The sequence below is a fragment of the Helianthus annuus genome, chromosome 4 (genome assembly GCF_002127325.2).
Source record: "Helianthus annuus cultivar XRQ/B chromosome 4, HanXRQr2.0-SUNRISE, whole genome shotgun sequence".
In the NCBI taxonomy this organism is placed as follows: Eukaryota; Viridiplantae; Streptophyta; class Magnoliopsida; order Asterales; family Asteraceae; genus Helianthus; species Helianthus annuus.
This window is the reverse complement of record NC_035436.2, coordinates 184,207,390-184,225,780: the sequence shown is the minus strand read 5'-3', so window position 1 is coordinate 184,225,780 and position 18,391 is coordinate 184,207,390. Positions and strand designations below refer to the sequence as shown.

At 34.1% G+C, this 18,391-nt stretch overlaps 2 protein-coding genes across 3 annotated transcripts; both read right to left on the bottom strand.

The window, feature by feature from the left end:
- Positions 1 to 1,277: 1,277 nt before the first annotated feature.
- Positions 1,278 to 6,601, bottom strand: LOC110937277 (protein REDUCED WALL ACETYLATION 3). The gene is made up of 15 exons (XM_022179671.2): positions 6,192 to 6,601; positions 5,330 to 5,421; positions 4,342 to 4,476; positions 4,197 to 4,253; positions 4,032 to 4,104; positions 3,744 to 3,902; positions 3,451 to 3,600; positions 3,116 to 3,371; positions 2,914 to 3,029; positions 2,735 to 2,821; positions 2,291 to 2,379; positions 2,136 to 2,198; positions 1,949 to 2,005; positions 1,772 to 1,868; positions 1,278 to 1,686 (listed from the first exon to the last, which is right to left on the bottom strand). Exons 1-15 carry the CDS (start codon positions 6,222 to 6,224, stop codon positions 1,531 to 1,533), a joined length of 1,620 nt encoding a protein of 539 aa, XP_022035363.1. The 5' UTR covers positions 6,225 to 6,601; the 3' UTR covers positions 1,278 to 1,530.
- A 3,801-nt stretch (positions 6,602 to 10,402) lies between these two features.
- Positions 10,403 to 18,024, bottom strand: LOC110937278 (small RNA 2'-O-methyltransferase). 2 transcript variants are annotated; one of them, XM_022179673.2, is made up of 9 exons: positions 17,761 to 18,024; positions 16,454 to 16,775; positions 15,418 to 15,489; positions 14,869 to 15,317; positions 12,978 to 14,008; positions 12,484 to 12,635; positions 11,981 to 12,097; positions 11,188 to 11,325; positions 10,403 to 11,083 (listed from the first exon to the last, which is right to left on the bottom strand). In XM_022179673.2, exons 2-9 carry the CDS (start codon positions 16,712 to 16,714, stop codon positions 10,661 to 10,663), a joined length of 2,643 nt encoding a protein of 880 aa, XP_022035365.1. In that variant the 5' UTR covers positions 16,715 to 16,775; positions 17,761 to 18,024; the 3' UTR covers positions 10,403 to 10,660. The 2 variants fall into 2 exon arrangements, with proteins under 2 accessions (XP_022035365.1, XP_022035364.1); XM_022179672.2 differs by having other exon boundaries at positions 17,826 to 18,024.
- Between the last annotated feature and the right edge of the window lie 367 nt (positions 18,025 to 18,391).

Genomic DNA, 18,391 nt, shown 5'->3' with positions numbered 1-18,391 from the left:
GTTTGGGTCAGCCCAGCGAAGCCCACCAAACCCACGCCCCAAACCCCCGCCCCACCATACCGTCTACAATGTGGGTCAGCCCAGCGAAGCCCCCTAAGCCACGTGTCAACCCATGCCCCAAACCCCCGCCCCATCATACCCCACGGTCTAAAGGAAGAGGGGTTCCATTACTTACGTGACACTGATGTGCTTACATAGAGCTAAAGTATCGTTAACATGGCACAATGAAGCATCTATGCATATCCTACATCCTTACATTGGTTTAGGTGATGATTAACCCATCACTAGTCTTGACCTAGATGCTATGAACCCATTTAAAATAGGGTTGGGAATGCCTAGCTTATAACTTTAGCTAGAGCACATGATTCACACTCTTCATTAATTGTATTTTAGATTGAAACAAATGATTAGTTTTATTTTCTCACCTAGCTACTCGAGGTTGGGGTAACATCTAATGTGGACGGTAAGTTAAAGATATTTTTCATACTCGTCACTCATCATCTTTATTTATTTTCATCTCGGGTTATATGATTTTGAGGTATTTGACACATGGGCTACAACTAAGCAAGAGAAAAGCCAACCTATGTGGAATCTAATTAATTAAAGTAAAAAAAAAAAGTTCTACACATTATTTTTTACGCTAGCAGTATGTAGACTTAAAAAAACAAAAAAGTGAATCGTAAATTCTAAAAGTTAGAACAGGTTAAAATGTGAAGTCAAAAGATAAGTTTTCAATTATGATATGACTGAATTTGCCATATAAATACTAAATATTATAAAAAATATATATTTTTAAAATAATAAGTATTTTTTTAATAACAAAAACACTTATTTATTAATATTAATTAAATGACACGTTTTATAAGGTCCTGGCCCAAATCACGCAAGACCACACAAATCAAGCCTTAATCAATCTCACATTTCGATATTTATAACATGACGTCTATTATATCAATCAATATCGTCTGTTTTCTGACAATAAGCTCATTGATTTGCTTTTTATTGGCTAACGTTGCTTACAAGTTTAACTATGTGGTTCACCACTTATCCATAAATAATACTCGCAAAACGCGTTGTGGTATTTGAAATTAGGCATTTCCTATGGCTTCAAACCCATGATGGTTGTAAATTGTAATTCTCCTTTGTCCAATGTTCGGTCTTCTCCAGAATTACCACCTTTTATTCTGCCGCTAGCGCGTTTATCAAATGGTTAAAAACGTAATTTGAATTCCATGTCGAGGAAAACGATTCAAAAACCAACAACGATACGACCTAAATACACAAGAAAATGACTGCATTTGAATTTCAAAGCGGGTGTCCATGAATGTACATCACATAGTGTACATGTTCCAATTCGAATTGGGGGTGAGATCAAAACATGTTACAAAACTACAACAAAAGGTGCACTTTGCATTGTAAGTTGTTGAAAATGAAGACGTATACACCTTGATCTATGTATGTATATGTGTGTATGTATGTATGTTTCGTGTCAGTTCAGTTCCAACATGTAACAACCTTTGATGCCGGCGGTTACTGAGGAATCTGAACAATAATAGAAGCAACTAGGTATAAACACACGGAAATTGCTGCTCCAGCAACAAAATTACTGAGAAGTTGGCGATCGTTTTTAGTGGGTATAAAAACCGTCTTCAGTGTGTTGGTTAGTTCAAAGATCCGACAGGATATCTGCATAAGGAAATTACAGATGTAACGAATTAGATTTGTTACCTCGTTTAATCATATAATAAACGGTTAAGAATATGTTGCTCACCAAAACATAAATCGCAGTCGTAAGCATGAAATTCAGCAAAGGGTAATCTGGAATAAAAGACAAAAGCCACTTCGGCTGTCCATTGGGGATATCCGATCTGCAACATTCACGATTGTTAACACGAAATTTACAGGTTTGATTTTAACTATTAATGGGCAAAAGAGAAGAGATATTCACCTTAGCCAGATATGGAACTGTGAAATGTATGTTTCCAAAGTGATTTTACCGAGCCACCTATTAGCATATAAAAACGTACACGTGGTCAAACTTGTAGTCAACTAGTTAAGCAGATCCAATATGCACAGAAATGTATGTTCAATTGTTTATAATTTCACGAAAATGGTGTTAGGTAAAGAGAGCTTACGCAAAGAGGGTTAATGAATAATTCCTAAGTTCTTGAGTGAAATTCCGCAAGCATATATACACGCTGAGCAAAAAATGTTATAACATCAGAATATTTGGGTGTTTATGATAAATAGAGAGTATATGTAAGAATAGAGTAAGAAATAAAATACACACGTTATAGGTATCCATGATGTGTAGGGATGATATTTGTTGTATGTAACCTTGTCCAACTTGTATATGTATTCATACCACATATATCCAGCCTGAAAAGAATCTGATATAATAAGCCCACATGACATTATATAGGAAAAGACGGTCGGCTTGTAAAGACATCTTTAAGTGTGGGTCGGGTCACGTTTTTGTACATTTTTAAACCCTTTTATAGATACTTAATGCACAACCTAGATCACAAAAGTACAAATTATTACGATAATAATCTAAATGTTTAAAATAAAACACTTTAGGAGGTTGTTTGCATTTCAAATATACTTTGGGTGATTTTCTTGCCGTTTAACCCACCGGACCCCTTTTACCCGTTTCAGTTTTAGCCAAGTCTTTTTTACTTGAGCTGTTCAGAGTAAGATAAAACACAAAAATGATGAAAAGATTTATACGAACCAAAAGAGATACTGAAACGATGGATGCTTTAACAGAACGTCTCCGTTTACTGTCTGACTCCTCAAGTTTTTCCATCCATTTTTCAACCTGAGATCAATATAACATTATATAATATTATACAAATAACATTCAACTAGTAAGCAGATCTTGAAAGAGAGAACCGACTTTCAAAAGCTTACATTAGGATGAAGATACGCATATATCATTCCAATAATCCATACATATCGATCAAGCCCAGATCTGAAATGCCACTCGTGCAATCGAGGGAGATCTGGTTTGGCGGGATCCGTATACCCTGTGAAAGCAAGATATACGCTATAACAACCTCTGTGTAAATTAAAATTATATTAAATTAAAAAAGAAGGAATAAAAGAAACTAACCTAATAAGAATGTCAATGGGCTCCAAACGAATTCAAAAACTCCGGGAATCTCCCAAACCAAGATAACCACAAGAAAGCATACGAGAAGCTTTGTAATCATCACCGATCTTATCTCATTATACTTGCTGCCAATAACAAGTGCTCCATACACCATAAGAGTAAAAAGCGTGTGCATTGGACAGATGTAGTAAAGCATATAATCATTGTTAAGGACAACACAACAAAACGCCACAAAAAAGTTTAGCCTCCACATCATCTGCAATAAAATAAAAAATTTAGGTGCGTCTGTAACATAAATCAACAGTAAGAGTAAATAATTTTTAGAAAAAATTAACCTGAGCAAAGCGTGCAACGCTGAAATCCTTGCGGATGTAATAGTATGAGAAGTTTCCGAAACCAGTCATCCAGACATATGCAGCGATAAACACACGGATAGCATTATATATCTCCGTAGCAGCAAAGTAATGATACATCAAAAAGAGAACCTGTCAAAATTACAGCAAAAACAATTTCACGATAACATGTTAGCTGGTATAGGTATTATGCAATGTATTGATAATTAATTAATTAGAATACATTTAATATTAGCAAACATTAGTTCAGAGTAACAATATATAGAATTTCTTGCCTGCATCCATCCTTTCCACTCTTCTGTTTGATGTCGATTGAGGTAGAGTATCGATTTTCCAGAGAATGCTGACTTGTCACTATGTTTTTTAAGAGAAGTCATTGCTGAAACTATTATAAGAAGAGCGTATAGGAACAGGAAAAGATCGCGATTGTAGCTCTGCTCAAGAAAAAGTGTGTCAGCTAAAATGCACCAATTAACATCACACTTCAGGCTTACAAGATAATCATGATACCAATGTTATTATTTGAGCATAGAGAAAGTGCAAAATGGTAAATGAGGTAGAACCTTTGTAGATTCAACAATCAAACTGGTGCGATCACATATGTAGAAATAGAACAAAATTCCACCAAATTCTGACCTGCATAAGGTTGTGAAAATCCAATATTACTAACTTGAAGATAAAATGAAGCTTTAATATAAATCTAGCACCAGCAAAGACTAATGGCTTACATTGCTCTCAAGGTTGCTCGATTCTCGAGCAAAAATGAATCCTCCATAGTCACAAATCTACAGTTAAAGACGTACAAACTGTGATGAGTAATAGGGCAAAGAAATATGGAACAAGAAAATATATCCACCAAATTGATTGACTCACCTAATTAAGTTAGCTTTAATGGAAGCGGCAGGTTGTTTCATCGATGGTGATTTTGTGAGGCCTCCTTCCAGTAAAACAGCTCGGTCATCTTCCTCCTTTTTGGTTTCCAGTTCGACCAAATTATTGTCTGAATGACTACTCTCAGCGAAAAAAACATGTGAGTTTTTAAAGAGATAAAAATAATGTATCTACTCAGTTATTGAAATACGAGAAGGGTAGACATAATCCTCAAATATATACATTCTAGTAGCAATGGGTGAATCCTGGCTACTACAACTGTTGTCACTGAATTTACCATTAATTTCTTTGATTAAGTAGAGAAGGTGTGATTATAAGAGGGAATATGTACTTAGATGGTATGATAACAAGAAGCTGGAACGTATGTCACATATTAAAATCATATATTTATTCCTATGGTGAATTTGATGGTGAAATTTGTAGTAGCTATAAATTGCCCTTTAACAGAGAGAAAAAAAACGGATCTAGCATCCAACGCATCATTAAGAAGTCACATGTTGATGTTTTAATTACTGTAGAGTATAAAAATATAAGATAAGATCAGATACTGTGACAATTGTGCATACTGTAAGCAACATATGGCAGGTAAAATGGTCATGTACTAACAAGGTTAAATACTAAAGTGATTCTAACAAAGATCAAGCTGTTGTCCATGATTAGCCTCACTGTGTAACATTCAAATTTCAACTCTTCTAAATGGTCCTAACACATGACGTTTGTAATTTGTGTTTGCTTATTTGGTATGTCATGAAAACAAAAATTTGTGTTTGCATTTGTGAAGTACACAGTATACACAACTAAAAGGAACCACATTTTAACATGCTTCTATCCATTAGCAAGGCAACTTAACGAGCTTAACGCAGAGATCCAAACACCGTTGCATAAGTACACACACACACACACACACATATATACACAGAGTGTGTGTGAGAGAGAGAGAGATGAAGCTGCATAAAATTAAAGAGCTTACACTTTAGATGCCCATGAGGTTCTTTTGTATTCCAACCATTCAGAATATATCCAAGCAACAAAAATAGGGATGACTGCAAGCAAAAAGGACACCTGCAAGATAGCATTAACAATATAATAAAGACCTTATTAGTTATCAAGTGTAAGTCTTGGTCTCTCGGAGCAGTCTAACTACAGATAGTTAAAGATATAAATCAGTAACACAAATGCAAAACATGGAATATTTTACTGGATTGATATGACAACAAAATTGCGTCTACTACATATACCAATTAAATAAAATTACAAATGACACCAGGTATTAAACTTAACATCTTTCTCTGTTTGTTCTTTACACTTCTATTTGTTAATTGTTACTTTTCTCGTTCCCATCCAACACATATTGATACAAAACGGTTTGAGCTTCGGAGACAAGCCCATTCATTCAAGTTCTCCATCAACTAAAGTTACTTACATTTGAAGTGGCACATAGCATGGACAACAAATCTAATCTATGTGAGAGTATGAATTGAACCAATAAACTTACCTTCTACCCAAATTGATTTCACATCTCCAGATTGAAGACTACGCTAATTATCAAAACAGAGCAAACAATCTTAAAGCTGAAAAGGAAACTCTATAATAAGTTACTGCACCAACTAACTACAATGAGCAATTATGCGATAATTGAATATTACACTTAATGAACTCATCAAAGTTCACACTTCACACAGTAATCAACAAATATCTACAGCTCAAGAACAAAAAACTGGAACCTAACAACTACACACCGACAGATGCCAAATCGAACTAATCAACAATAGATTTTCAACATCAGCATTATCATTAGCATTAGCAATAGCAATAGCAGTTAATATGTATACCTGTCCAGGTGTTAACGGTCCAGAAACCACCATTTTCGTTGCAGAAAACCAGATTAAAATTGAGAAATCGGCAATGGCAGAAGCACAGAGCAGTAACAGAGATTCGAATTCAAATCAAATCAAGTGACGATGCATAAGCGCATCGATGATTGGATCGAGCAAGAGGCAGTGGTATAAATCTGAGTAACTGTATTAAAGGAAGTGTAGAGAGAGAGAGAGAAAGAGGATAATGAAACCCTAACTACTGGTGGTAGTAGAGAAGAAGGAGAGATCTGAAGCAACAATAATAATGATAATTAAATTTAGAAATGGTTGGGATTGGGGTTTTGCTTGAAGAAATGAACACAACAACTACACCGTCGGAGGAGGTGTCTCCTTTCATGTACGGTTTTTCTTTTCTTTTTAACCCGACGATCACGGGGTCAGATCTCCCACTTTTATTATTATTATTTATTTTCTTTTTCTTATCATTTAATTTAATTTAATTTAATTTAATTTATAACCACACTTTTATGCCCTTATTTTTATTGTTTTTTTTGGATAAATGACAAAAGAACATGAATCCCGAAAGCCCGAACGCGTACTTGAGTAGTTGAGTATAAAGCTTAAGATTTTCGATCGAGAGTTCGAAAATGTATATATCTAAAAAAAATATAAAACTGGGGGTCGAAAACGTATATACCTAAAAAATTATATACGAAAACTACATACCGGACACTATTGAGCGAAAAGTTCGAGTGGTCGGGCGCCCCCCCCCCCCAGCCCCTACAAAGTTGCGTCCCTGGTCGAGTATGAGATTGAGTATAAAAGGTTCTATGAGTATGAGACGGATATGATATTGCTGTAGTAGGTGATGCATATTTGATTTCTCAAACTCGTTTACCTGCATTTAAACTGAAAATACTAATATGATATATTATTATATAACATTAATATAATAAACAATATGTTAAAATTTGCAGATACTTGAATAGTTGAATTTGTTAGATTAATATTTTGTTTTTCAAGTCAAGTTAAGTTTAAGATCTGAATTCTGGTATGGTGAATTGTAAACTTTAATTACAAAAGACGATAGACAGATACACCCGTGCCCCCAATGAGTCATGTGTGGTGGGTATTGGATGGTATAGAACATGGTTTTATAATCAGGCTTGACATTGACATTATTGCTATTTGGCACCAAACAAATAGCAATGTCAAGTTTTTTTTTAAAAAAAAAAATAGAAAACTTATTAACATATAAGTAGTGTAGATTTTTATAAATTATCTTTCTATACTAATAAACAAAAATCTTTTTGTACACGTGTCATTTTTTGGTGCCTCCTCCCTTTTAATAATAGTATTACATATTAATTTTTATACACAAAATATAATATAATATACATTAGGGGTAACTTTGTAGAATAGTAACGAAGTTTTAAAAGTGTTCCAATTAGGTCACTCAAGTTTCAAAAGTGTTTTAATCAGGTCACTCAACATTCATTTTTCATTAAAATTAAGGGTTTTTTCATCCATTTCATAAGTAACCATGGTGATGTAGATTTTTGTTTCTTTTTTCCCTTTTATTTGATGCTAACTTTGAGTGATGACGTGAATTATAACTTGTTTTTTTAATTTTTAATGTAATTAAAGTGTTTTTTATTTTTAATAAATATAATTTCATATATTAAAATAATCCGACCCCAACATCTTATTCTTCATTTTTTTCTTGACACATAGAAAAAAGGACATGAATTGATTTGAATTTTAAGTTATCTAATTGGGACAAAAACGATACGAGTAGCCTAATTAGAACACTTTTGAAAATTGGTTACTATTCTGTGACATATTCCCTATAAATTAATATAGTTAGAGATAAACGTATAAATTCAAATTTAATTAATAATTATCTATAACAAATATAAATGTATCAAATAATATAATATGTATAATATTATTTAATATAGTTAGAGATCAAACGTATAATTTCAAATTTAATTAATAGTAAATAAATTACTTTTTGAGTCCCTATGTTTTAGTAGTTTTAACCACTTGAATCCAAAATCAAAAAATTTAACGTCCTAAGTCTCTAACCGCTCATTCACACCCCCTGTAAAAAAATTCAAAAAAACCTTTTGTAAGGCCAAGTTCTCTAAGTTCTCACAACTTGTCGAAATTTTCATTTTACCCTAACCATATATATTTGTTAAGATAAAATATATTATTTGGATATAAACAATAATTACTAATAAAGTATCAAATCACATGTACAAGTACTTATAGTATATAACTTAGAAGACTAAAATCACAAGCGGATTATCTAAATAAAGTACCAAATTATCTTTAAAGCGAACACTAAATGGTTTTTAAAAGACATATTTTTTCCCATTAAGTACATAACATTATATTTACTTAAGCCGTGTAAAACGCGTATTCAATATTTTCTTCCAATTTTAAATTTATGTTACTATCAATATGTTTTCATCTTAAAAAATGTTCCAACTTCCTAATTTAGTGTTACTTCTTTTTAAAACATAATAAAATGGATTGTAGTATCTCTACAGAGGAGTGAAAACTTAGAAAATTATTTTGAATAGCGAAAATATAACTATTCTTTTGTTTTACTATTTTATCTAAATAAGTCATTTCATTAATAAGGATTATATACAACTTTATAATTTACATTTTTCGTCATTTAACCCGTGTAATACACGGGGTTATAAGCTAGTTATTTAATATACCGAAATGAAATTTATATATTTGCCATCATGGTAACAAATTTTTTTGGAAGTGGGGACATTGTCAAACAATAAACAAGGTTAAATAAAAAAGGTTAGTTAGGTGGTTATGATGTGCTATTTTTGTGTTATTTAAAGTTTTAGGTGTTATATTGCTTTCTTATATGCTTAGGGTCTACTATAATTCTCCACCAAGAACATTGATTAATTTGTATTATAATATATGCGAATCTTATTAATTAAATAAATGGTTTAAATGTTTCCATAGATAGGCACAGGTTGGATCTCACAAATGAATATTTCTCAAGCATGAGTCAAGTCAAACTCACTTAAAGGAAGAAATTTTGGTTTTGCTTACATGAAAATGATTTAGTGATTGTAAAAGAGTTACATTACATAAGATCAAACTTCATGTATTAGTTTTTGATTTATTACATATGATCAAACTCCAAGTATTAGTTTCTTGATGGTACTCTGTTTTAACAACAAAAATTTGTTAGATAGATGATAAAAGGATTATAACTTAAATTTTATATGTATATTATGGCTTGTAAGTTGCATAGTACTATTTTATGTAAATATCAAATCATGAGTTATATCATATGGCATTATTTTTCCTTAATATAATAATATTGGTGACACAATCATATTGGTTAACTGAATTCAGTTGCAAATTAACGTACAAAAATATTTTGTTAACTTTGAAGAATTAGTAGATTTTAATTATATTTACGTACACATATAAATAAAAAGCATTTTTATGAGAATTGCATTATTTAGAAAATGGCTTTAGTAGCTTCGAATATAAACATAAAATTGACATATTTATTGGTGTTTAACCTTTCTTATAATTTATTTAAAACCCCATATTAACATTTACATCATTTAGATTCCTTCAAAATTAATTTTAACTAAAATTACCACCCGCCACAATACGGTGGAGAATTTATTAGTTATATATGATATTAGATAAAATGCAAATGTTTCTTACATGACCGTGACCTTGTGTGTAAAACATAGAAAAGAATAACTAAGTCGATCTCTGACCCGCGCGTTGCGACAAACCTATCAAACAGGAAAAAACATACGTGTTGCGATGAGCCTGTCAAACGGGAAAAGTAGATGAAAAAAAACATTGAACCCCACAAGCACATTGTGACGTGTTAACTCGGGAAATTTAGAACGAAACGTTAAACGGAAAATATGTGAAAGATGAAAAGTATAAGTGATCAAAATTGAAAGTAAAAAAGTGATGGGGTTAACTTGCAAAAGATGAAAAGCTCTGGGTTAAAAGCAAAATAATCAAAGGGGTTAAATTGCAAAAGAAGAAAACTTTTGAATTATAAGTGAAAAATTAAATTAATCAAACGAGTTAAATTACTAAAGACTGAAACTTTATACTTAAATTGCCAAAGATTGAAACTTTAGTATTAGAAATGAAAATTCCAATTTTTTTTGGAAAACTCCCAAAGCTAAGAATACAACAACCCCATAAACATAAACATGTTGTTATTATAATTTATAGTTTTATAATTTATAATACTACACTAGTCACTAGTAAGTAGCAACTAATAGCAAGCAGCATTAGGATTCAGTGATCACTCCAAGTCAACAAACACCAACCCATTGGATGTTCAGCAATAACTATAACTACCTAAACCACCATTTGACACCCAAATCTTTCAAATTCTCACTGGACTTCAAAAGGCAGTGGTTAGTTAACACAATTCAAAGTAAAACACCATTAAAATTTCATTCGTCAGTGCTTCTCCAGTCCCATACAACATCATATGGCACAACCGCCAAATCTCCGCCCTCCGTAAGCTCAAAACCCCGCTTAAAAACCGCAATCTGCGACGCAAACCCAGGTTCCACACCTTCAGCCCCACCAACCCCACTAAATCCAACACTGTAATTGTGTTTTCCCGCAAGATCAGATGCCCATACTTGGAACTGCTCTCGGGTCCACTCAAATTTGTGGTCAAAGTTGCGAAACTTGCACGGTTTGGCTGAATTTTTGTCTTCGTCGTCTTCTTGGGTTTGAGTGGTTGATTTCTGAAGTATTACGTTGTACTCGTAGTTTGGAGTTGACACGATAAGAATTTTTGGACAAAAGGAGCTTAATACCACATTGCCGAATTGAGTTGCTTGATCTTCAGGCATGTGCTCAATCACCTACCATGAAGTTTTATTAAAATCAGTCGTATATCTAAATGCTATATTAATCAAGAACACGCGATGCAGCTTTATCGCATATAGAAATGCAGAGAATTAACTACCTCTAAACAGGTTCCAATATCACAATCGTACAATCGAGAATCAAATGTTGTGATCGAACCATCCAAAAGAAGAGCAGATTTAAGACGACTACTCTGCACTGGATTGGTGGAATTGGTGCTTAGCTTGGAATGAAGGGTCTGTACAATAAACCGTAGAATAAGTACTAGTCCTATATGTATGTATGTATATATATATATATATGTGTGTATGTATCACCTACCGTGAATTTTTATTAAAATCAGTTACATACATACATACATACATATATATATATATATATAGAGAGAGAGAGAGAGAAAGTGTGTGGGTGTGTGTCTGTAGAATACAATAGTACCTTATCATGCGAAGATACGCGAGCAAAGATTGAGACGTGTGTCATTCCTTATTTTTTTTATAACGTACGTGATTATGTATATAACATGCGTAATAAGGTTTTGAAACAACCCATGCGTAATTGTGAGTTTAACATGTGTAATTTTCATGTTTGGTGACATACGGGTTTTGATTTTTTTTATAACGTGCGTAATTATGCAATATAAGGTGCGTAATTATGCATTATAACGTGCGTAATTATGCGAATAATGTGCGTAATTAGAGTTTAACCCAACCCATGAGTAATTATGCAATAACGTGCATAATCATGTCAACTTAATTACTATTGTGCCAAAGCGCTCAATTGAAGGCCTAGGGTAGGACAGATGTGCAATTGAGATGCTCGCGTACGCTTCGCACGATATGGTGGTCTTGTACATTAACCGGCCTCTATATATATAAAATGTGTGTGTGTGTCACCTTTGCTGCACGAGCCAGGGCTTTTACTGATATGTCAACACCAATAATACTTTCAAGTGATGTTGGATAATCCAATAACGAGTCCAATAAGCTTCCAGAGCCACAACCGAAGTCAACCTGTCACAAAACCAACACTAACCTCAGATCATATGTTAATTTCAAGAGTAAATTACTGTTTTCGTCCCTGTGGTTTGTCAAAAATCACTATTTCAGTCCATTAGTTTAAAAATTGCGATTTCAGTCCTTGTGGTTTCACTTTCGTAACCATTTCAGTCCACCTCGTAACCATTTCAGTCCCTGTACTTACGGAATAGATGGATTGAAATGGTTACGGAAGTGAAATTACAGGGACTGAAATGGTTATGAAAGTGAAACCACAGGGACTGAAATCGCAATTTTTAAACTAATGGACTGAAATAGTGATTTTTGACAAACCACAGGGACGAAAACAGTAATTAACTCTAATTTCAAAAATTTTAAAAGTTCCAAGATTTCGAAAATACCAAGAAAGTAGCACCGGATTCTTTAATGTGTTGCACTGCATAATTAACACGTTGTTTTGATAATGAAGGACTAAACAGAGCTTTTTCCATTCTATCTTCCAAGGGTTCGGTAACCCGCAGCAAAGTTGTTGAATATTCCAGGCTGCACCCGCCTATTTTACATGAAAGTGATAGAACTTAAATGTAAAAAAATTTAAAAAAGAAGCGATAGCGAAAAGTTGTGAAGTTTCAACCTATTTATGTGAAATGGGTCGATTTTGAATTATATTTTTATTGATAACATATCAAACAAGTATTTTCATATTATAATCAGATTTAACATACTATTTATTAATGAGATTTATAAGAAAAAAAGTACATATAATTTCATTTTCAACCCGTTTGACCTGTTTCATTTGTGGAGTTTTTAAATGACCCGTTGTAGATAAGATCTAACCCATTTTCAAGTAAACAGGTGTAAACCAACTATATAATAAACTAATAATCAGTCTCACGTGATGAAAGTAAAGACGAAACCCGTGCAGGATCACCGTTGGCGGCAAAAATCAACTCTAGAGAAGGCAACTTCGCTTTAAAGCGGGCCGATTGACCCACACCCATCTGGCCCACAACTACTTCTAACTCAGGGATAACCGCTTCAGTTCCCAACTCAAATTCAAACTCATCGTTTTTCTCGAGAAGTTCTTTCTCTCCTTCGTTGACCAAAAACGCACTGTAGCATACACACACTATACACCCGTTTGATGCAAAAACTTCGGAGTCCGGACCTTGTATATTATACGATGGTATGTCATCCACACCATTTGATTGCTTTGTGTCGTCATCAATTGCTAATAAGTTTTTACACACCAATGAAAAAAGATTCAACTCTTTGGAGATATGTTCAGGATAAAAGTCAAGATCAAGACCATTTCTACATGGAGTCAAAGTCAAACCCTCTCGAGGCATATTTAGTTTCTTGAAGTAATCATTCAACAACGAAAGAATTCTTGAACAAGCGTTCTGGATCGCATCACTTTGTTTCTTGAACGACTCTCGAGGGTAACAATGTAAAATCAAATTCTGACTCTTTGAGAATATTTTCACTTCACATCTAGAAGTTTCTTCGGGCGCATCCTTAGTAACAATCAAAGAGAAAACCGGTTCGGGTAATCGGTGCTGGCGGCAGAACGTACAGAGGATATCCCGTGGAAATAAACCTCGCCAATTACTACGGGTCCCGAACTTTGGCGGCAATTCAGCTGCGAGTACTGCTTCACGTGATAGCTTATATATACCAGTGGGTACCTTATTCATAAGTAACCTATAATATGTGCGGGGATATACGTCTTCAAGGAAAAGATCACAAGACTTCCACAAGTATCCGATAGTAGCCAAAATCGCATCCCCGTAGACATCCTGACCGGATAAATAACTTGCCCTTGCGTTTAAATACGATTTGTCTTCAAAGTCTTCTTTATTCCACTTGTATGAGTTAGGAGCATGTGAATACAACCTTGTTTCTGAAGAAGATTTTCCAATGCACCTGGATATACAAAAGCAAATAATAAAAACCAAAATGAAAATATTTCTTTAAAACTAACCAAAAAAAACAACAAAATCTGCTGATTTCGAAATGTTTCTTACAATAAACCCTAAAATCTGTATGATTATAGGGGTGCTAAACGGGTCGTGTCCGCGAGTTCAACCTGACCCAAACTCATAAAAGGTTAGACGAACCCGAAAATCGTGTCATACATATGAACCACCACGACCCGAATATTCACGGGTTGACCCGAACACGACCCGTTCAACCCGATGTTTTTGTTTTTTAATGGTTTTTTCCGCAAATTAATTAATTAAAATTAAAATTTACTAAAAAAAGCACAAATGTTTATCCTATAATTACATTTAAATTATAAAAATCTTATGTCAATTTCTCTTTTTAAGATATAATTATGGCATAAAACACACACCCAATTTAATTTATGACATAAAACATATTGTAAAAAATATAATATAATATAATATAAATGGGTTAAACAGGATACAGGTCAACCCGCTAACCCAACCGGATTGACCAAAACCCGACCCGTTTAGCTAAACAGGTTCACGGGTTCAACCTGAAACTGACCAGATCCGGTTTAGACTAAACCCAACCCCGCGAATGTCATGTTAGGTTCATGTCGTGTTTTCGGGTCATGCCAGAAATTTACATCCTAGTATGAATTCAGTCATACAGTCTATTATCACCTAATCTGTACATAGAGCTAATTGATTATGGTAATTATACAGCTGTTACTTTTCCCACATATAATTATAATATAGATAATGTGGTGATAAAATAGCACACACGTGCACACCTGGAGAGTGAAATAAAATGCATATAATAGTTGTTTGCCATACCTGGAGAGCGAAACCATAGAAGCGTCTGCAGCTCCAAGTTCTCTAGCGATGGCATCCATGTAATACGTATTTGCAGAAACATCTAGCGTCAAAGGCTCAACAACCTTTTCAACCAAATACGGTATACGAAGAACATTAACATAAGTCTTTTGATCAAAGTCAACTTCTATAGATTCCAAGACTTCAGGAGGGTACGGAGTTGTTCTTTTCAACGACATAAACTCGTTAGAAACAAGTACAGGTTCAGATAACCTTGTGGAAGCATCCCTAATTATTGACATTACTTCCAAAGGTTTTGAGTCAGTTTCAGGCTTTATGCTCTTACACAGATTAGATATCTTTGAATCGAAAATGGGCATCACTGAAATGGGGACGAAACCGTTAAGGGAGCCCGCTCTCTGCAAAGCGGCTCGAATGTGACCACTCAGTGGATGACATATGGAATAGAACTGTTGACCGGATCAAGAACCAAAAAGACAAAAATAAGGTATTAAGAAGTGTAATGCATAGAAGGTGTAGAATGATGTTTCATTACATTAAAAAACCTACCTCGTTTGAGAATAAATAGGACAGCCGGCTAACCAATTGATCTGATGCATCTTCAACAGGAGGATCACTTAACTGCAAAAAAAAGTAAAGGTATAAGACGATCATCGTTGTCAATAGCGAATAGCGGACAATAGTGACAAGCAACCTGTACGCTATGTATCGATAGCGATGGAATAGCGGGCACTATTTTATATTTAGTAATACACTAGAAGAAAATTTGAGAAATATTTTATACGCATATTATAACCAAATACGGTGTTTCTATACGTATATTTATTATTTAACAAAAAAAAAACCTAAAATCCAGCTATTGTATACGTATATTTGATCGCTATTTATAACTAAACAAAAAAAGTCCAAAAGAAAACCTGAAATCCCGCTATTTACTCGCTATCGAGACGCCAAATCAGATAGAAATGAATGAGCGCTTCGCTACGCTATTCACTACAGCGCTATTAACAACTACGAACACGATATCATAACATAATTCCCCTTTGATATTGACTCGATTTAAATAATTGTAATCACGCTAAACACATATCCTACAAAACTTTAAACCATAAAATGCTCTATTCTGCAGCGCGTCCTTTTTCCATCATTTAAGTTTTGACTTCATGAGAAACATGAAACATGTCTTTTGACACTCTAATAACATCGCCTTTTGAACTTAAGTGTGTTTAAACAAGTTAATTCTGCCAAAAGAGCACAATAAACCCAAAAGAACCAAAAAAAGCATCACACCAATTACACAATTTGAATAACTGCCAAGTGTACAATAAGGCGACACATTTCAATATTGGTTCAAAAAACAGGTCACAGTGTGCTGCTAAAATTATTTATTCACATGATGAACCAGCTATCTAAAAGTAAAACTAAATAACAAATAAACAATTAACATAAAACACTTACCTACTTTCACCTGTCGTGCTTTCATGCATATAACACTTGAGATCATACAACATAAACATCGTTGCTTGAACACATAAACTTAAAAACATACTTTTATATAACACATTGATCAAAGAAAGTATCAAACCTTCTCTAGGGCTTTTTCTGCAGCAGATTGCATTGCATCTTTCTTTCTCTTGAAAACATCCGACACAATACTAAATTCAGGAAGTTCCAAGTTGCAACGGTATAAGCACGGACCTTTTTGCGGAATCACCAGTCCAGGACATCCATTTGATGAATTATCTTGAACTTCTTCTATATTGTAACGCGCCTTATCCCCGAATCTTTGGTGTATAATAGCCTTAGGATTGACAGTTTCCTTCTTCGATGAACCTTCTCCTGCCATTTTACACTTTCCTAATATGAAATAACTCTTCCTCTTGTTTTCCGACGAGATTAATTAGTAGCTGCATGTATCAAACATAGATATTCAAGCCGTGTTACTTTTCTCTTGTACTCTTATTTAATACAGTTAATATTAAACCTATAAACCTATGGGTGAGAAATAACCGAACCGCTAACCGAAACCGAAAACTGACAAAACCAAACCAAAATTAACCGAAGCCGAATTAACAAAAAATCGGTTATCGGTTATTTTTTGTACCATCAGTTAACTAGATTTTCATTAAAAACAGAGACGATTACGGACTAATGGCAGGTAGACGGGCAACAATCTGCGCAACTACCCCCTCAGTTCACCGAAACTAACCGAACTGGACCATCTATATTATCTTATGTATTTCTAGTTTTTATACCTCCATTTCATGTTTTATACTTTCATTTCATGTATTTATACCTCCATTTCATTTATTATACCTCTATTTCATGTATTTATACATCCATTTCATTTATTTATACCTCCATTTCATGTATTTATACATCTATTTCATGTATTTATACCTCCATTACATGTATTTCTAAGCAAAAAAATTACCCCTTGTTTGATTTGGTTATTAACCGAAATTAACCGAACCGAACTGAAAACCGACAAATAACCGAACCGGTTAGATGACTTCGGTTACGGTTTCGATTAATGCTAATAACCGAACCAAACCGTGCACACACCTTTATAAACCTACATAAAATGCAAATAGCAACAAAATTAACCCTAGGGCACTAAAATATTGGGGCTAAATAAACATCTATAGTTCATAAACGATCACAAGTTATATAAACTAATCTACGTTCATTGGCACAAGTAATTCTATATTATTGTCAAACTAAACAAAATTTTCACATGAGATATTAAAAGCTACACGCCGCTGAGACGATCTATCAACTAAAAAAATGAGAACAAATGCAAGATTCTGGAAATAAGCAGCAACAATCGACACAAAACGGTAGAGTGAGTTAAAACATTGAAGAAATAGGGAAGATTAAGTGCAAACTAACACTGATTAAGTAATTAATAACCGAGTGATGAACAATTTCGTTGGAAGATATGAGAATAAGTTTACCAATGCAAAGGAAAATGGGGAAAGATGTACGAATGATTCTGTGGATTTTGAAAAGTCGATGCTGTTGCAGAGAGTGGGGTTCGACTTCCAAAAACAAGAAACGTGTTGTTGGGGTTTTAGAGAGGGAAAAAGCGTACTCGACCCGCCCCATACTCATACGGATACTCCATCTCCTGGCCCGCCACTGCCTCGCTTGTCAGGTTCGGGTGCGTTGTACTCTACCTGAGTACAACTAGGGCCGTCCTTAAGAATTCTTGATCCGAGATAAGTAGAAAAAACAAACACTTGGAACAGATTTTTTTAAAAGAGTAGGGATTAAGTTATTCTACAAATACTCCTAATTGTAAGAAATGTAAGAAAGATTATTGGGTGACAAGTGTCCAATAACCTAAAATTAAACTCACTACATCACCATCCAAAACCTAAAACACCCACCCCACCACCACCCAAAAACGTAAACTCCTCCCCCCCCACCCCACCCCCAAAAACCTAAAAAAACCTAACCCCCCCCAAACCCCAAAAAACCTAAAAAAAAAATCCAAAAGAAACTAAACACCCACCCCCAC